The sequence below is a fragment of the Desmodus rotundus genome, chromosome 4 (genome assembly GCF_022682495.2).
Source record: "Desmodus rotundus isolate HL8 chromosome 4, HLdesRot8A.1, whole genome shotgun sequence".
NCBI classification, from domain to species: domain Eukaryota; kingdom Metazoa; phylum Chordata; class Mammalia; order Chiroptera; family Phyllostomidae; genus Desmodus; species Desmodus rotundus.
Genome location: NC_071390.1, coordinates 82,892,310 through 82,913,457, shown reverse-complemented (window position 1 = coordinate 82,913,457; position 21,148 = coordinate 82,892,310). Strand labels below are relative to the sequence as shown.

Below are 21,148 nucleotides of genomic sequence, written 5' to 3'. Positions count from 1 at the left end.
ATTGGATAACTACTAGGTGAAAAAGACAATACCTGTCTATTCAGTATCCAGAACTTCCAGATAGAAATAAAAATTGTGGTGTGAAACATTAAAAAATACTAGAAAAAATACTTAAATACTTATGACTCCAATAGAATGACTCCTATTTCAAGCATAGTACCAAAAACAGAAGTCATAAATAAAAGATTGATTTAATTATATAAAAACCTATAGGGGGGAATAAAATTTAAAAACACACTATAAAACACAAAAATTTGAAGTATATTTGAGAGAGATGACTAATACTCTCAATGTATGTGCTCTTACAAACAAATAAGAAAAAAAGTCATAGAAAAAAAGTTTATAGAAGAAATACAAATAGCCTACAATGTATGAATGAATCAGTTGTATTAGTTAAAGAAAGATAAACTAAAATAATGAGATAATATTTTCCCTCAACAAATTGGCAAGTATTTCTTAACAAGTTAACACTCAGAATATGGCACAGATATTGTAGGTTGATTTAAAATGGACAGTTTAGCAGAATGCATCCAAATTGTACCTATTCTTTGAAGCAGGACTTCTATTTTTAGGAATTTATCTGTAGGAAATAACAGGGAATGTAGACAAAGGTTCAGTTTCAACAAAGTTCATTACTGGGTCATTTGTAATGGCAAATTATTGCAACCAGTCTAATCTTTCAATAATTAAGGTAGTGAGATTTCAGTGATTTTATTATTTTTATATAAAATACATTATTTCAAAATAAGCCAGGAATGATTAAAAAAAACCCTCAGTTAAGTCATAGAAAATACTACTAAATATTGACTTATTTACTCTGTGCTTCAAAATTCCCCACTGATAAATTTTGGATAATAATAGTATGTAATCATAGAGCATTGGGACAACTGAGTGAGTGAATATATGAAAAGAACTTAAATAGTTCCTGACATGATGACTATAGTGAATAATACTGGACAGAATATTTGAAAGTTGCTAATGTCTTTAAAACTTCTCATCACAAGGAAAGAAAAAAGTGTAATTGTGTGAGGCAATGGACGTTTACTAAACATTGTAATCATTTCATAATATTTACATATATCAAATCATTATGTTGTATACCTTAAACTTATACAATGTTATATCATAGTTTACTGTATATACATTATACACACACACACAGATACATGTATAAAAGATAAGTGGCTAATTTGAGGGAAGAAAATTACCTGATTTTAAGAAATTGGCCTATATTAAAAACAAGTGAAGTGACCGAAGAATTACATTGTTAAAACCAAATATACTAGATTTTTCTGGAGTTATTGTCCCTGGTATAGCTGATCTAAAACTAATTATGATATTAAACTGGGTCTCTTTTTGTTTGTTTTGAACAGGTTGGCTCAAAGTTAATCTCTTGTCACAAACTGGTATTGGCTTGTGTTATTCCCTACTTCAGAGCCATGTTTCTCTCAGAAATGGCTGAAGCTAAGCAAACAGTGATTGAGATTAGAGATTTTGATGGTGATGCAATAGAAGACCTGGTAAAGTTTGTCTACTCTTCACGGCTCACTTTGACTGTGGACAATGTCCAGCCTCTCTTATATGCAGCCTGTATTCTACAGGTTGAACTGGTGGCTAGAGCTTGTTGTGAATACATGAAGTTACATTTTCATCCTTCCAACTGCTTGGCAGTAAGAGCCTTTGCAGAAAGTCACAATCGAATAGACTTAATGGACATGGCGGATCAGTATGCCTGTGAGCATTTTACTGAAGTAGTGGAGTGTGAAGACTTTGCAAGTGTGTCACCCCAGCATCTCCATAAGCTATTGTCCTCCAGTGATCTAAATATTGAGAATGAAAAACAGGTCTATAATGCAGCCATCAAGTGGCTTCTTGCCAATCCTCAGCATCATTCCAAGTGGTTGGATGAAACACTTGCACAGGTAGGGACTGAAATGAGATTGTGTATAGAAATGAATGATACAGAAGCAAATCAACATGTTTCATTTGTCATGAAAGGTGTAAATTATCCATTGATTCTTACTCTCTTATTTACTCACTATATTAAATGATAAATCTGAATTTGTTATATTTGAATTAGAAATACCATTCTCTGCTCTTTAAACTAATATTTAAAATATCCCTCTGAGATAGTAGTAATGAATACTTTATGGTATTAGAAAATGGTTTTGAGGAGACTGCTCAAAATTAATTCACAGCTATTATTTTTAATGAAATTTCTACTAAATTACTTTGCTAATGAAAGTACACTCATTCCTAATGCATATAGATTTGATCTGGAAAGAATTACAAGATATCACTTCCCATTTTCTTCCCTCACCCAATTTTACTTTTTAAATCTCAGAAATGTGTGTCTATTTTAATCATTTGTGTTTACTGTCAACAGATGTTACTTGGATAATAAGTAGGCCTTAGAAGTACTTTGAAAACAAATTTTTCAACAAAAACAAAAAGTTTTATTATCTTGCAGCTATATGTTCTTATTGTGTGTGTATGCTTTTAACTCAAAATAGTATTACTGGGTTTGATGATCTCTTTAATCCACTAGAAAATCAATGCTTCTTTGAGAGGAATGGTAAGTTCTTCTACTAAATGAGGGGATGCATCCTTGATACAGTATACAATATGTGTATACTGTATGGTGGCTAGAGCTTGTTGTGAATGCATGAAGTTACATGTTACATCCTATGGTGTATACAGTATACACCATATTTTGCCGTGTATAATGTGCACCCACATTTTTGGCCCAACTTGCAGGAAAAAAATCTTTTAATTTTTTAATTCAATTATTTATTTATTTACGTTTTATTTGTTTTTTGTATTATAAAGGAATTTTAGCATTTATTTTTGAACATATTATGGTACAACAAATTTTATGTAACAAATAATTACAAAACACAAGAACAGATACAAAGTACAAGAAATTTTATGTACCAGTAACAAATGTACAATATTTATGCATCATAGAAGACCAAGAACTCTTCATCACTGTCAATATTAGAGGGAATGTCGACTTCAATTTCTACATTACCAGTGTCTTCTGAAGAGTCACTGTCCTCATCCCGGTACGTTTCATCGTCCTCAGTCCATCCATAGCATTGCTGATGCCACATTTTTTAAACGATTTCAAAACCACTTCCTTCTTGACACCTTCTACAATCTTAGGATCCAATCACAAACCTCAGCAATGGGTGCTTTCTTGATCCTGCCTGTAGGTGTTAAATCATTACCAGCTGACTGCATCTACAATGTCCACTCTTTCTTAAATGGCTTGTTTACTGACACATCAAGAGGTTGCAGTTGGCTGGTTAGCCCACCAGGTTATCACCACAAGTTGGGTTTTCAAGTCCACTGTGACTGCTTTTGCACTTTGTGTAATGTGGGCTTTGAAGTGATCAAAAACAAGCAAAACTGGTTTCTTAAGTAATCCTCCAAGCCTTGGTGACCGGACTTTGTTAAACCAGTGGTTCATGCCTTCTTCATTCATCCTTCCTTTTTCTTGCACATGGACAATAACTCCACGTGGAATCTTTTCTTTTGGAAATGTTTTTCTTTTAAAGATGATCATAGGTGGTAGCTTTGTCCCATCTGCACAACTGGCTAGAACAACAGTAAAATGTGTTTTCTCATGACCACTAGTTTTGACAGCCACCATCTTTGCTCCTTTCACGTCCACAGTTCTGTTGGATGGCACATCAAATATGAGTGGGACATCATCCATATTGGCGATTTGGGACAGCTCAGAGTTGTAAGTCTTTCAAAGATTAAACATGAGAATGAAATTCCAAAATTTGATTTTCATAGGCTGCTGGAAATTTTGGGGCAAGTTTTGTTCCTGTCCTCATGTTCAAACCTTCTAAAGCACCATTTAGGTGTCCCTGAGAAATGATCAATTTTTTTCTTGTGCAATCCTTTTACCTTCTTGTACCATCTTGGTTGAAACAGAGATCCCAGTTTGACGCTGCTCCAGAATCCAGGTCTTCACCTCCTGCTCCATCTCTGGCCACTTTGGAGGTTTCCTTCACATTGCCTTCTTCTGTCTTGGCATCTGAAGAAGCTTTTCTTCCTGTTGCATCCACAATCTGATGTCACTGTCTGTGGGAGCAGGTCCAAAGTGTCTCTTGGCAGCTCTGTTGCTGGGCTTTTTAGCATCTTTAGTAACTTTTAGCTTAAAGCTTGCAGTGTACAAAAACTGTTTCAACATTTTCTAAGGGATTTTCCAATCATTTCTCCCGCCTAAAAGTGTATGAACAGAAATGTCACGCTGTTCACCCTATGGTAAAAAAGTCGGCGTCACCTATCTTACCAAGTGGATAACAATCAGGCATCATCTGTCTTACTCTGTAGATAAAATACATCGATCTTCATTTCATTTCATTGAATGATTGGCCGAAACTGCTTTCATTGCAAGTTTGTTGTTAAGTTCAACAAAACCGATTATGATATTCCTGCGTATTATTTTGCATATGGATATTGTTATTTCTGTCTAGAGTTACATTTTTAGTGCATAAGCATATAAAAGAATTAAAAACATTTATATAGATATGAAATTAATACTACCCATGTATAATGTGCATCCTTGTTTTTCCCTCAAAAATTTGGGCAAAAAAGTGTGCATTATACACAGCAAAATACAGTAACTTTCCAAGGTAATTAATTTAAAGGAAACAACACCTATTTGTTTCAGATCTGAATGTTTTTGTGTTTAAGAAATAGATCACATTTTCATATGTTCAGTCTGAGCTTTAATGAACAAAATAGCAACAGCAATTTTGTTTTGATTGTGCCTTTTCTTTAGCAGCAAGGGGCCTTCTAATTATGACTATTATTGGAAGTAAGAAACTTGAATGAAGACAATTGAATTACTTCATTTAGTCTACTTATAGCCGCATTTAAAAAGGGAGGATATATTTACCATGTAATCTAATTTTGTTAGTTCAGACCTACTGGAAATTGCTTTAGAACTTGGTACATTGTGTTTTAAGTCTTTATGAAGTAAAAGGTAATATACTGCAGTGGGCCCTGGTCAGGTAGCTCAGTTGATGAAGGTTGTCCCAATACCCTAAGGTTGTGGGTTCAATACCGTTTCAGGGCACCTACAGGAGTCAACTGATGAATGTATAAATGGGTAGAACAACAAACCTATGTTTTTCTCTCTCTCTCTTTCCCTTCCTCTGTCTATGTAAAATCAATTTTAAATAGAATATAATGTACTGCAGTTGAAGTAGAGAATGAGTGATCCAGTTACAAGTTAAATTTATATCCACAAATATTCATGATCTTAGGTTCGTTTGCCGCTGTTGCCAGTGGATTTTCTTATGGGTGTTGTGGCAAAAGAACAGATTGTCAAGCAAAATCTAAAATGTAGAGATTTATTGGATGAAGCAAGAAATTACCACCTTCACTTGAGTAGCAGAGCAGTACCTGACTTTGAATACTCTGTTCGGACTACACCAAGGAAGCATACCGCTGGTAATTAAATTACTCGTTTATCAACTCTGCTGGAATGATCTTTGTTGTATCTGAGGGTTGGTTATATTTGCCCAGTCTTAACTGAATGATTAATATCTGATTGCCTTAGAAGAATAATTGGCAAATAAAGTTATTTATGAATTCTTTTTTTTAAATATTATATCAACTGCATCTTGGAAATAGTAATGGGGATTGGGAAACACTGGATAGTTAATGACTTCTTAAATTAAATTTATTGAGGTGACAGTGGTTAATAGGATCAGTATTAAAATGGCTACACAAAAATTCACTAATTTACGTTTTTAAAAAATGCATGCTGATATGACAGCTGTCACAATACAGTCTAACAAAATTATTTCAAAAAAAGTTAAAGACCCCTAAGAGCTACAACAGCCATCTTACGGGGGGGAACCCCAACTTTTTGGCCAACCCAATACATTCATCAATTTGTGTGCGTCGAATGATCTTGTGCCTTTGGAGTGAACCCCTCTTGATCATGACAAACTATTTTCTAAACATATTGTATTTAGCTTGCTAGTATTTTGTTTAGGATTTTTGCATCTGTATTCATCAAAGATATTGTAGTTTTCTTTTTTTTATGTGATCCTTGCCAGGTTTTGGCGTCAGGATTCTGTTGGCCTTACAAAACATGTCAGGAAGTATTGCCTCTTCTTCAGCTATTTGGAAGAGTTTGAGAAGGATAGGTATCAAATCTTCTTTGAGTGTTTGGTAGAATTCACTAGTGAAGCTACCTACCTGGTCCTGGACTTTTACATTTTGGGAGATTTTTGATGGTTGTACTTTCAGGTTCCTCACTGTTGATTGGTCTATTTAGATTTTCCAGTTCTTGATTCAGGCTAGGAAGGACATATGTCTGTAGGAACTTACTCATTTCTTCTAGGTTGTTGAATTTGGTGGCATATAGTCTTTCATAATATTCTAGTATGAACCTTTGTATATCTGTGATATCTGTGGTAATTTCTTTCATTTATGATTTTGTTTATATTAGTCTTTTCTCTTTTGTCCTTAGTGAGTCTACCAGGGATTTGTCAATTTAATTAATATTTTCAAAGAGCCAGCTCTTTGTTGTATTAATTTTTTCTATAGTGTTTTTGTTCTCTATTTTATTCAATTGTTATAATTTTTATTTCCTTCTGCTTACTTTGGATTGCTTCTGTTCTTTTTGTAGTTCTTTAAGATGTAATATTAGGTTGTTTACCTGTGATTTCTCTTGTTTCTTGAACTAGACCTGTACTGATATAAATTTCCCTCTTTTACTGCTTTCGCTGCATCCCAGAAGTATTGCTATATTGTATTGTCATTCTCATTTTTCTCAATATCTTTTAATCTCACTTTTTTAAATTTTTTATTTGACTAAGTCATTTTTTAGTAATATGTTATTTAATCTCCACATATTTGTGAATTTCTTTACTCCTTTTTGCAGTTGATTTCTAACTTTAAAGCATTGTGGTCAGAGAATATGCTTGGTATAATTTCAATCTTCTTAAATTTTGTTGAGGCTAGTTGAGGTTAGTTTTGTGACCCAACATTTGGCCAGTCCTTGCGAATATTCCATGTACCCTAGAGAAGAATGTATAATCTGATGTTCTGATGAATCAACAGATGCAAGGCTCTGTAAATGTCAGTTATGTCCATTTGTTCTAATTTCTTACTTAAGGCCAGTATTTTTATTGATTTTTGTGTGGATAATCTATCAAGACCTGTCAGTGGAGTATTAAGGTCCCCAACTATGATTGTGTTTTTGTCAGTTGTTCCCTTTTGTTCTGTTAGTAGTTATTTTATGTATTTTCGTGTTCCCTGATTGAGTGCATATAAAGTATTATGTCTTTTTGATGTAGTGTCCTCTCTATCATTATAAAATGTCCATCTTTGTCTCTTGTTCCCTTTGTTAACTTGAAATCTATTTTGTCAAATGTAAGTATGGCTACACCTGCTTTTCTGTGGATGTTATTTGTCTGGAGAATCATTTCTTACCATTTCGCTTAGAGTCTAACTTTGTCTTTGCAGCTTACCTGTGTCTCCTGAGGCAGCATATGGTTGGGTTTTGTTTTTTTATTCAGTCTGCTACTGTGCCTCTTTATTGGTGCATTCAGTCCATTTACATGTATGGTAATTACTTATATATGAGGATTTCCTATAGCCGTTTTATCTTTGTTTTCTGGTAGCTCTGTGTCTCCATTGGTTCTTTTCCTTTGTGTTTCTGTCTGTTGTTTTTGTTGGTGGTATTTCACACTTCTTTCCTTTGTTTCCTCTTTTTATCAATAGCTATGTGTCTCAGTTTTGGGTTTTTGTGTGTGATTACCATTAGGTTTATGAAAAAGAAAGTTTCATATACACAGTAGTCCTTTTTCTTCTGAATGCATCTGATTTCCATCCTTGTTTGCAAATTCAGGCCTTTACCCGCTCTTCTTTTATGTTTTTGTTGTGACAAACAATCTCTATTTATAAGTTTGTTGGTAATCTTACTCATTGTTTTGTGATCTTTTATTGTTTGTTTCAGGTAGAATAACCCCCTTGAGTATTTCCTGCAGTGGAGATCTTCTGGTGATAAATTCCTTCAGCTTCTGTATGTCTGGAAAATTCTTTATTTCTCCTTCATATCTAAAGAATAACTTGGCTGGATATATTATTCTTGGCTGGTAATTTCTCTCTTTCAGTAGTTTGAATATTTGGTTCCACTCTTATGGCTTGTAGAGTTCTGCTGAGAAGTCTCATGATAACCTAATTGACTTTCCTTTATAGGTTACTTTATTCTTTTCCCTGGGTGTCTTGAGAATTCTTTTTTTTTGTAATTAATTATTGACAGTTTTTTTTAACAATGGGCCTTGGAGAGGGCCTCTTTGGATTAAGGTAACTAGGTATTCTGTTTTCTGCTTGGATTTGAGGATGTAGCTCTTTCCATAGTTCTGGGAAGTTCTTATCAACTATTTGTTTGAACAGGCTGTCTGTTCCCTTCTCTCTCTCTTCTTCTTCGGGTGCTTCTATTATTCTTATATTGCTGTTTCTGATGGAGTCAGGTACTTTTCAGAGTTCTTTCATCTTTTATACCCAAGTCTCTCTCTTTCCCTCTGCATCATTTCTAGGTTGTTTTTTTTTTGGTATCACTCATTCTTTCCTTTATCTGGTCAGCTCTATTTCCTCTGCTCTCTAGTTCATTCATGATCTCTTTTATTGAGTTCTCCACCTCCCGAATTTCTTTTTGGTTGTTTTTTAAAGTTTCTGTCTCTTTGATAAAGTTCTCATTTTGTTTGTTAATTTGTGTTCTGAGCATGTTAGATTGACTGTATTTTCTTGCAGCTCATTGAGTATTTTCAGAACTGCAGTCTTGAATTGTCTGTTATTTATATCACCTATTTCGATGTGCTTGAGTTTGATTTCTGTAGATTTTTTTCACTTTATTTCTGTGCTGCCTCACTACCTTGGTTACCATATGCATGGTATTTGATGGATTCCTCTTCTGTCTAGGCATCTGTGTGTGAGTGGCACTTCTCTAACAGATTACTAGGAAGGTGTCTTTCTATTATTTTCCAGTAGGTGGCACCAAATCACAAGTTTTTAGCTCAGTGAAATTCCAATGCTGACCCCAGCCAGCTGTCTCTGGCTGTTGTTACTGTAGCCATGATACATGGGATTGGGTTGGCTGGGGGAACCCAGCCACTTTCTTTGTTTTGCCCTCCCAGTAATGGCGACCTTGGACCTCTGCCGGGTGCCCCCTTTACCTCGACCTGGGACAAGTCACAGAGTACATCCTTTGCTCAGAGAAAATAGTTATTCTGTAGTACCAGTTCTCAGGTTTGCGGATAATGGTGTTCCACAACCCTACACCAAGGACAAAGGGAGAAGAACTCTGGGCTGGGTTTCCAGTACCCCAGTGCTGTGTCCTTGCCCATTATCTCTCCGCTCAGCCTTGGCTCATACTGCTTGCTCTTGCCAAGATGCCCGCCAAATCTCTTTGCTCTTCCTGGCTGAAGGGATTGCCTTTCACAGCCAGCTTCTTCTCTTCTCTGGGCTGAGCCCCACTGTGAGCTTCTGGCTGGAGGGCTGCATCTGTGGCTCAGCCCTTCTCCCTACTTATCTCCTGTTTGTTCCCAGTTGTCCACCTTTAGATGCTTTAATGTGTGAATCTCTCAGGCATCCCTATATTTTTAGCAGGGAATCTTTTGGTGAGTTATAGCTGTTCAAATTGTTGAAATTTTCAGGGAAGAGGCCAAGGGGATTTCTCACACTGCCATTCCTCTGACATCATCCATGAGTTCTTACTGTACGGGATTCAGAGAGTTTTACCAATATGCCAATTTTTTAAAAAGCCATTACATAATACACTAGGCAGATGATATAGAATTATACAGCTGAAACTTAACATAATTTTATTAACCAATGTCACCCCAATAAATTCAATGAAAAAGAAAAAAGAAGTAAAAATAAAAATAAAAAAGCCATTACAAATCTTATACACTCTGAAGAGCCTGCTAAAATATCTCTTATTTTGACTTCTTTCTAATTCTTCAAGCAGAATTAGTTCCTGTCATTTGTACTTTTAGAACACTTTTGCATTTTTTAAATTTTACTATGTTGCATTGAAATTCATTTATGTGGTATATTTTGAGCTCTACAAAGACAGATAAGTATCTTATTGAGTTTTGTATCTATAGTGCCAAGCATGGAGCTTGACACATACTACATTCTTAAATATTTGTTTTTTTGCATTTTATCAAATCAAAAGAAAGGTACTAAATCTAACATTGTATAACAGACCATATTAAAATCTTAAAATCTAACACTCTTATTTTTGAGGAGGCATGCAGTTTCACCTTTATTTGCACAATTTTCAGATTTTATATTTTCCCAAGTTCATGTTCACTTAATGTTACTCTTTTTTTTTTTTTTTTTTTTTTTTTTTTTTTTAAATATATTTATTGATTATGCTATTACAGTTGTCCCATTTCCCCCCCCCACTCCACTCCATCCTGCCCACCCCCCTCCCTCCCACATTCCCCCCCATAGTTCATGTCCGTGGGTCATACTTATAAGTTCTTTGGCTTCTACATTTCCTACACTATTTTTACCCTCCCCCTGTCTATTTTCCACCTATCATCTATGCTACTTATTCTCTGTACCTTTACCCCCCTCTCCCCCTCCCACTCCCTTATTGACAACCCTCATGTTCTAGTTGTTTGCCTAGTTTGCTCTCGTTTTTGTTTTATGTGTGGTCATTAATAACTGTGAGTTTGCTGTCATTTTTACTGTTCCTATTTTTGATCTTTTTCTTAGGTAACTCCCTTTAACATTTCATATAATAAGGGCTTGGTGATGATGAGCCTCTTCAACTTGACCTTATCTGAGAAGCACTTTATCCTCCCTTCCATTCTAAATGATAGCTTTGCTGGATACAGTAATCTTGGACGTAGGTCCTTGCGTTTAATCTTGGGTAATGTAATTATGACGTGTCTTGTTGTGTTCCTCCTTGGGTCCAGCTTCTTTGGGACTCTCTGAGCTTCCTGGACTTCCCGGAAGACTATTTCCTTTGCCAGATCGGGGAAGTTCTCCATTATTTGTTCAAATAAGTTTTCAATTTTTTGTTCTTCCTCTTCTCCTTCTGGCACCCCTATAATTCGGATGTTGGAACGTTTCAAGGTGTCCTGGAGGTTCCTAAGCCTCTCCTCATTTTTCCAAGTTCTTGTTTCTTCATTCTTTTCTGGTTGAATGTTTGTTTCTTCCTTCTGGTCCATACCATTGATTTGAGTCCCAGTTTCCTTCTCATCACTATTGGTTCCCTGTACATTTTCCTTTGTTTCTCTTAGCATAGGCTTCATTTTTTCATCTGTTTTTCGAATAGATTCAACCAAGTCTGTGAGCATATTGATAACCAGTGCTTTGAACTGTGCATCCGATAGGTTGGCTATCTCTTCGTCGCTTAGTTGTATTTTTTCTGGAGCTTTGAAGTGTTCTGTCATTTGGGCCATTTTTTTTTTTTTTTTTTTTTGTCTTGGCGCGTCTGTTACTTTAAGGGGCGGAGCCTTAGGTGTTCACCGGGGCGGGGTAATGCTGGTCGCTGCGCTGTGATGCTGTACGTGGGGGCGGGGCCGAGAGGGAGCAATGGCGCCCACTTCACTCTCCTCCGGATTTCAGTCTTTCACTCCGCTACCCACAATCAAACTGGGCCCCTCTGGTGCTGGTTCCCGAGTAAGTGGGCCTGTGCACACTCTAGGCCCCTGTGGGTCTCTCCAACAACCTCTCCTGTGAGGCTGGGAGTCTCTCCTGCCGCCCCAACCCCCAGGGGCGCTTTCAATCAGAGGTTTGAGGCTTTATTTCCCCGAGCTGGAGCCCTGGGTTGCGCAGCGGTCTGCTTCTCTGCCCGCCGTTCGTCCGGTTTATCTGTGGGCGAATGTGGTGCCGCAATGTGCTATCCGCCACTCTGCCTGCCCCACTCTCCGCCACTCTGAGTCCGGCCCTCTGGGTTTATCTGTGCAAATGTGGGCCTGCAGGGTCTGCTAGTGCTCGGACTGCCTGCGCCATTTGTCCCACACTCCGCCAGTCTCAGTCCCGCCACAGCCACGCGAGTCCTCTCCACCCCAGTGCCGTCTCCACCCCTCCTACCAGTCTGGATGAATGATTATTTTCTGTTTCCTTGGTGTTGGTCCTCCTTGCTGTTCGATTCTCTGTCAGTTCTGGTTGTGCGAGGAGGCGCAGTGTGTCTACCTACGCCGCCATCTTGGTTCTCCTTAATGTTACTCTTTATAAACACAAAGAATATATGAGGGAGAGAGGGAGAATAAATAAGGTCCAAGAATTCCGGTGTCAGTACTCTGGCCAGAGACTTCTTCTAAATTTGCTGCTATTTAATATAGTTATTATCAAAGATACCAATGGGATAGCCTAAAATAACAACAGAAGGCAATATTCGATTATATATAGTGGGATTTTATCTAGGTTGTATAAAGAAAGTTTGAATGTCATAGATCTGCTATGAAGTATAGTTATTCTAAATAATTTTAACAGGAAAGGACTGCTGATTTATTTTCCTTCTTTATCGGTTGGTTTTACTTTATATTATTTTATAAATTAAATTATTTTGCTTTATAATTAAATTCCTTTAAAGTATAGATTTATTTTAGTTGTGAATTCTGTTTTGGGATGTCAAGGTATTTAATGAAATTCTTCAGATTTAGGTTTGAATTCAGACAACATCTTGGCAGTCTAGGATTTGATCCTCATTATGAGATAGTTGGTATTATTCCATTTTATGGATGAGGCTAAGAATCAGAGAGGGTAAAAGTATGCTCAAGGACCCACAGAGAAATAGCAGAGAAAAGATTTGCATCCTGATCTTTTTGCTTCATTCTTTGTTTTCTTTTCTCCCACGTCATGATCTTAGGTGACCTGTGTAGCTAAAATACTGATTCACATTTAAAGAAAACCTCATCAATGATTACAGTTACATTCTGGGATTATAATTCCAGCAGTGCCATTGAACATCTGTATTTTGAGCAGATTTCTTAATTTTTGATGATCTCAGTTTACTTATAAACAATTTTGACTGCATGATTTTTAAAGTCTCTTCCAACTTTAAATTTCTCTGACTTGAAATATTGAATGAGTTAGAAAAGACAGCACAAGCAGTTCTGATCATTCGTTTATGCAGTCATTCAGCAAACATTTATTAAGTGCCGACTGTGTGCTGAGTTCTAGTTAGCATTAGAAATGCAAACAAATAGCCATCCCTGTTTTGAGAGAACTTGTAGTCTGGTCTAGGGAAATAGACATGTCAGTAAATAAATGTCATAAAGTATTACAAATACTTTGATTTAATCATAAGTTATAGCGGGAAGCACAAAGAAGAGTGGTAATTTTCACCTTGCAAGGGTCAGAGAAGGTTTCATAAAAAAGTAACCTCAGTCTTGGTTTTTAATAATAAATAGATGGTTTTCTGGGTGCCAGTTAGGGAAAGGGGTATTCTGTTTATTTTACATTTATTGAATGCCTAATACATGCCAGGAACTATGCTAGTTCTTATTAGTGCATAAATACTTTAACACACAGTCTTAACCTAGCTTAGCTTCTGGTGACAAATACCAGCATAATATAGATCATTTCAAAATAGTGTATTCAGTGAAAGTTGCCATTAAGTTCCTATCAGAACATCAAGGATGAGCACTAACTATACCCATGTTGCAGGAGCTTGAAGTTTTAAGAGAAAGAGGGGGAAAATCAGGTTAGAAACTGCAGGGCCTTTATGCCATGCCGAGGCTTTGTCTTATATGGCAGACGTTCTCATAGTGTGAAGGAAGTGGTGGTGCCTGTACGAGTAGCATCAGCATTCACTTGGGAACTTGTTAGAAATACAGTCTTGAACCTACAACAAACCTACTGAATCAGGAACTTTGGGTGTTAGGCCCCACAATCAGTGTTTTATGCCGTTGGGGTGATTCTGAACCATGCTGAAATTTTGGTTTCTTGTTAATTGTGGTAAAATACACATAGGCAGACCCCATTTTAGCTTTTATATGCATTGGGAAACCAAAGAATTCTTGTGACTGGCTTTATTGTGATGTTGGCTTTATTGTGGTGGTCCGGAACTGGACCCACAGTATCTCCAAAAGTATGCTTGTATAACATTAAAATTGCCATTTTTAAATGTATAATTTAGTGTCATTGCTAACACTTTGAAGAAACTATTGATGTAGGTAATGAAAAGCTGTTGCAAAAACCTTTATAATTAGGTCACTCTGTTGACAGTCCAAAAGCAAGACGACGACTAAGTGATAAGGACTTTGCAGTAGTGGGTACCAGCTGATGAGGGCCTGCACTAAGGCAGTGGCAGTGGGAATAGCAAGGTAGGAGGAGGACACCTCAGGGAAGGGAGAGGTGGTTCAGGTAGGTGAGGAAGGGAGATCCTTTTGAACATGTTGGGTTTGGGTGCCTGTGGGACATCAAGTGGCAATGTGGCTTACAAATATAAATTGGAAGGCATTATTATACAGATGGGATTTAAAATAAAGGAATAAACTTCTCCTGTGTGAGCAGGAACTATGTGAGAAGTAGGCCTAGGATGAACCAACCATGAAAAACATAGGAAAGAGAGAAATGATCAGACACAAAAGGTAACCGTCATTAGGGAAGCCAAGAGAGTTAAGGAATTTCTCAAAAAACAGTGATCAAATGTTGCAGTTGTGTTCAGTAAGAAATTAAGAGTTCATTGGCTCTTATTATGGCCTTAGAGAGAGCAATTTTACATAGCAGGTGAGGATCAAACTGTATTGTAATGGGACGTTAGCAATCAGCGGTAGCTAATAGGACACAAAGAATGTGTCCTGTTCTTTGAGAAAAACCAAATGAGAAGAAACAGAAAAGAGATCTCTAATAATGTAATAACACTGAATGTTACCCAAATAACTCGTTTTTTTACAATTAATCAAAATTTTAACTTCCTAAATACTTTTTTCATATTAATTTTTTAAAAATTTGGCAACTGTGATTTTGACCTCTGTTTGTGGCTTTACCTTTAGGTGTGCTGTTTTGTGTGGGTGGTCGAGGTGGATCTGGTGACCCTTTTCGCAGTATTGAATGCTATTCTATCAACAAAAACAGTTGGTTCTTTGGACCAGAAATGAATAGTCGAAGGCGACACGTGGGTGTCATCTCTGTGGAAGGTGGGATCACTATTGTATAAATCTCATCACATGATCACGATGCTCTTTTAAAATATTTGAACTTTGAGAATTCTTTATATAAGAAAATTGCTAAATGATAAAATATGTTTCAGTATATCAATAAAATATTTGGTTGGTAGTTATTTACTTGCTTTATGCCCCTTTGATGCTCAGTGTACAGTCTCTTGCATATAGTTGCTTTTCAGAAGATGAGTATCAGGGCAAAGGGAGTTAAAATAAACTATACTTACAAAAGAATCAACCTAAACAAAAATGTTTATTGAACCCAAGTAATAAATACATATCAGCTTTTTTCTATACCCATCTAATTATTATTGAAATGAGATTTTTTTTTTAGTGGTTACTGAAAATGATTAATTGCAGAAAACATGGAAAAATTGTTAGGAGACTTTTAAAAATCACTTTTGTTCTGATTATGAACACATAAATGCTTTTATTGGAAAATAAAACATTTTAATAAAAGTAAAAATCATCTGTAACCCAAACACCCAGAAATTGTCACAGTTAACATTTTGATATATAACTTTCCAGTTTGTTTGTGTATTTTATTTTATTTCATTTAGAAAAAGTTTGATCATATTGTATTAAGCTTTATATTTTCTTTATGTCACATAAGAGAATTTTTTCATTTTACTAAATAGTCTATGAAAGCCTTGTTTACTGATTGTATCTACCAAGTAATAAGAAAGTTGGGAAACCTTAGAGGGATAGCATTTGAGCATTTAAATAACTCCATGTAGAACAGCACATTCCAGGCATTTTATTAAGTAGCAGCATACATTATTTTCACTTGACTACAAAAGTGACATTGATCATAATGTTGGCCAGAAGAAAACTTGTTGAAAATTATTATGCTGTTCTAACTATACAAGATCTGTCCAGGAGGTATCCAGCCATGTAATATGAAAAATAGAGACATTTAGAGAAGAAGATACAAGATACAAGAAACATTGTACATAGGACAATAACACCTCAGTCCCCTTCAAAGTAGGCACCTTGGGACCTCACACAGTTCTCCCATTCTCCATCAGTTGCCCCATCGTATTTTCCTGAATCTCATCAACGGTCTGAAATCTCTTCCCTTTCAAAGGTGATTTTAGTTTTAGGAAAAGCCAGAAGTCACAGGGCACCAAATCTGGGCTGTAGGGGGGCTGAGTCACCTGGGTGATTTGATGTTTCACAAAAAAACTGCAGGAGATGTGATACATGAGCAAGCATGTCGTCATGATGAAGCTGCCAATCACCAGTTGCCCATAGCTGTGGCCTTCTGAATCATCTGAATAGTTTCTATGGAGGAATGTCCAAGCTTAACACAAAATTTATATAGATTTGTTGCTCTACTTGCTCAGTCATTTTGAATGCAATGGCCACACAGTATACAGGATCATTCAATGGCGTCTACCACCCCCACTGACTAGTACAGTGATGTCATCTCTGTTCACGCATGTGCATTCCAGTCCACTCTCCTTGGCTGCCAGGTTACATTGATGTCATGTAAATTGTTCTTATTATATTAACAATGGCTAGACTTTTTCTGGACAGACTTCATATATTGATTATATATAAATAACTAGGTTTATTTGGAATCCAATGAAAATACTTCTTTGTTTGACAGGTAAAGTGTATGCAGTAGGTGGACATGATGGAAATGAACATTTAGGTAGCATGGAGATGTTTGATCCTCTCACTAATAAATGGATGATGAAGGCATCAATGAACACAAAGAGGTAGATCGGCATGGACATTTATTTTGATTTTTTGGTAGAAAATAGAGCTTCTGTGATTGAAAGGGATAATTTTTTACTTTTTACATTTTTAGAACCTTTAAATATCTTCTTAAATACATTTTGTTAAAGTATCCAATGTGATGCTTTATTATAACTTTTTAAAATTTTCTTGAGAATTAAAAATGTTTCTCTAATAAGATAATGGCTTTAGGACTAAGATATATGTATTTTAACATGATAAGAAAATGTCCCACTATTTTTATTAATTGTTTTTTATCATGAGTATTAATATTTAAAATCTTCATCTATAATAAATTGAAATATATGTTGATAAATGGATCAGTCTAAAGGAGAGGAAGGTATCTAGTAATGTGACTTAGTAAATGTTGACTAGCCTGTTCAGAATTTTTGAAACGAGTTAAATACCACATTTTTAGATATGTGATGAAATCAGGATTCAGAAATATAGTAGACCAAAAATGTACTCTAGAGCTAGAGGCAAAACCTAAAAATATTAAAATTAGAGTTATAGATTAAAACCTGCTTTATGTAATTTTAAAAAATCAATTATACCAGTACAACATAGTGGGATGTCAGGTTTATGATTATGTTTCACATGGAAAAAGTACTTGCACAGCATTTTTAAAAAAGGGAGAGTGAGGAAAATAGTAAATATAATATAGTTGCCTACATGAAAGGACTTGAAGCCTTTCGATCGAGGGAGATTGCAGTTGCACTGTTCTTTATGCTGATCCGTCGGTATCTATAGCTGTGGTCTCGAAGTGCACTATGCAGTATCAGTTGGGGAGTGATTAACATTTTTAATTGCATCCTTTTAAATTTATTTTAAGTGGATGTTTTATAATGAACATAATCTGTTAGTACATGTTTATAATTTGAAAATAGTTATGGTCTATAGGGGTGCACAAAAATGTTTATAAATGTGGGCTGCGTGGAAGTACAAGCTAGTAGGTAAGAGATCTGAAAACCATATCATATAAAAAATTGCTGAAGAGTTTTGGTCTGGAGACATAAGCACTTAAGAAAGTATCTAGATATTTTAAGAGCTGTATGGTGTCTTGGAAGGAATAAATATTTATAGTTCAATATAATAATAATACTACAGCACACTATAATACCTCCCAATGACTGGAATTATATGTCAGGAAGATAACATTTTTTGCACGAAGTGGGAGATTGACTTACCTATTCTCTTCATTTTTTCAATTTAAAATTCAGCAAATAGGGTGAGGATTTCAAAGACTGAGCTTAATAATTTCCATAAACCCAGCTACAATAATTCTGCCTCTTTGTTTCAGAGTGAAATTGTAACAGTGGAAAGAAAAAGAGGGCTATCTGAATAAGTATCCAAAAATGCTTAAGAGTAGCTTTGTATAGAGAACAAAAATCAAAACATCTCTATTATAATTTTATTTTTAAAAAAACAACCTATAGTGAAACCTAATCAACAAAGCAAACAAGGAAGCAAAATACAACCAGAGACATTGAAATAAAGAACAAATTGACAGTAACCAGAGGGGGGGGATAATAGGGGATAGTAGGGGAAGGTCCATCAAGGAACATGTATTAAGGACACATGGACAAAGCCAAAGGAGGTAGGTTTAAGGGTGGGAGGTGGGGATGGGTGGGGCAGGGGCCATGGTGGGGTGAAAATGGAGACAACTGTACTTGAACAACAACAACAACAACAAAAAGTAAAAAAACAAACTTAACTTCAAACAATTACGGCAAGTATGATTTGTAAATAATAGCAACATTCTGTAAGAGCTAAAAATGACTTCTTGCCGAAACAAGCAATTTCAGGTTGAACTGCACATGGGAGACATTGCCATCTAATTTTCTGTACTCTGCCAATTTAAATTTTCAACTGGGTTTTCTTCATGTGTTACTAAGTATGAAAGATTAGATGGAACTGTGAAGAGCGTTCTGCTAAAAAGAGATTTTTAGCTGTTTTTTCCCCTCACAAGGCAAAAGAATCCTAGGGGGAAAAAACTGATCTTAAAATACGCTGTTACCTCCCATTTATCTACAAGTGACATTTTAAGAGTTTAAATTGTAGTGCGTAAACTAAAATGAGGGAGAAAACCCTGAAGTACATTTTTTTTTAATCTTCAAGATGTAATGTTTAATAAGAGAAGTCAAACACAGCAAAATACTGAGTATCATAGTATTTTGAACATTATATAATCAAAATGAGCAAAATTAAACTCTGTTGTTTAGGGAGTGAAACTCTGAAGAAAAACAAGGAAGTGAGTGCTATCCCAGTCAGGATGGTGTCCCTGCCGGGGTAAATCAGGGTGTGATCAGGAAGGGATCTGTGTGTGAGTGTGTGTGCCTGTGCACGTGTGTGTCTCCTGAGGTACATTTTTAATCTTTATATTCTTGCCTCTTTATTATGCTAAGCTGTTTTTAGCCAAGAATTGAAACTTCTCTAGCAAATAGCAGTTGAATTTCATTAATCTTTTAAAATATTCCCTGAGCACGTTACAATAGCTACCCAACTATATAAAAAAAATAACAGAACTACAATTATTTTGTCATTACTTACCAATTTGTATTCCCCCAAATCTTTTTTTTTCAGTATACATTCCAAGATCATATTCTCATGTAAAATAACTGGTTTTCTTTACTCCCCTCCCTTCTTTTTCATCTCCCCACTAAAATGGACACTGGTATTTCTTTAACCTGTGGTTTTATTGAAACCCCTCATCCTAACAGAGCATCTCTAGGGGTTGATTTATTTATTCAACAAATACTGGTTATAAATGACCACTGCAAGATATACCAAGGGCTGAAGATACAACAATAAGACAGCCAAAGTCCCTGGTTCCATAGAGCTTACATTCTAGAATGGAAAATACAAATAAAGACACAAGTACACGGGCAGTAGTGATGTTAGCACAGAGTAAGGAAAGGGTGCTGGAGAGTGGAAAAGATCTTAACAAAGTCCCATTTAACCCAAGGTCTGAAGGGATACAATAATTTAGCCTAGTTAAATAGTAGTGGGTAGAGAGTGGGGGTGGGGGTGTGCAGAAAGAAATGAAGAATCCTTGAAAATCGGGAGGTGGGCCACAGTGGAATGAGGGCCTTTCAGATTTGCCAAGATTTATTTTATCTAGTGGGTTTTGAATTACATATAAACACATGCCCTTTTTAATAGCATGGGGATGATATAATCATGTTTGTCATTTCTAAGATGCTCTACATATGAAATGGAGGAGGGATTTGAAGACCATCATGAAAACAGTCTGGGAAAGCAAAAGGATTATTGTAATATTTCAGTCAAGAAATAATGGTGACTTGGACTAAAGTAATAGAAGGTGGGATAAAGAAAAGAAGACATATTTGAGAGATGGTTCAAAAGTGTATTATCAGCAAAATAATTAGGTGTGGGAGCTAGACAGAACAATAAGGTAGAGGCAAGGATGATTCTTCAGTTCTTGGTTTAAGCATATGAATATGGATAGTGATGTGACTTTTTTGCATTAGGCAAAACAAGATAGGAACAGAATAAAATTTTTGTTTGTCTTGTGATGAGTCTGTTAGTATTTTATTGCTGTGTAACCAATTACCACAAACTTAGCATCTTAAAGCAACATCCATTTTTTAGCTCACCATTCCACAGGTCGGATATCCAACAGGTATGACTAGATTTTCCACTTAGGGACTCACACAGCCAAAATTAAGGTGTAGACTGAGCTGAGCTCTTATCTGAAGGCTCTGGGGAAGAAGCTTCTTCCAAGGTCTTGTAGGTTATTGATAGGATTCTGTTACTTATGATTGTAGGGTGGAGTTTTTCATTTGTACTGGCTGCTGGCCAGCATCTACTCTCAGCTCCTGGAGACTACTGTCAGGTTTTTGCCAAGTGTTCCCCTCTATTGTCGAACAAGCAGTGGCATGCAGAATCCACCTCATTCTTTAAGTTTCTGACTTTTCTTCTGCTACCAGCTGGATAAACCTCTCTGCTTTTATAGGGCATGTATGATTGGAGTAGACACTCATGTAATCTCTCCTTTGCCTTATAATGGAGCATATCATAAGCAAAAACTAGAGAGTAAATACCCTGGTGGGGACATCTTAGAATTCTGCCTATCATGGGGAAGTAGACAGTGAGTTTCAAGTCACACTAAAGTGAAGGTTAAAGAGCCAGCAAGACAGATTGGAGGTAGAAGTTGGATATATGTCTGGATATTAGAATTACCATAAATCCATTGAAAAGATGAGATTGCCTATAGT

At 36.1% G+C, this 21,148-nt stretch overlaps 1 protein-coding gene across 2 annotated transcripts in view; it reads left to right on the top strand.

Moving 5' to 3' along the window:
- The window catches only part of KLHL8 (kelch like family member 8), a 71,520-nt gene that overhangs the window by 41,604 nt on the left and 8,768 nt on the right, over positions 1–21,148 (top strand). For both annotated transcript variants that reach the window (XM_024574751.3, XM_053922527.1), the window contains 4 exons: positions 1,374–1,922; positions 5,286–5,472; positions 15,000–15,143; positions 16,780–16,891. In XM_024574751.3, coding sequence (XP_024430519.1) covers positions 1,374–1,922; positions 5,286–5,472; positions 15,000–15,143; positions 16,780–16,891 — 992 coding nt within the window. The remainder of the gene's footprint in view (positions 1–1,373; positions 1,923–5,285; positions 5,473–14,999; positions 15,144–16,779; positions 16,892–21,148) is intronic.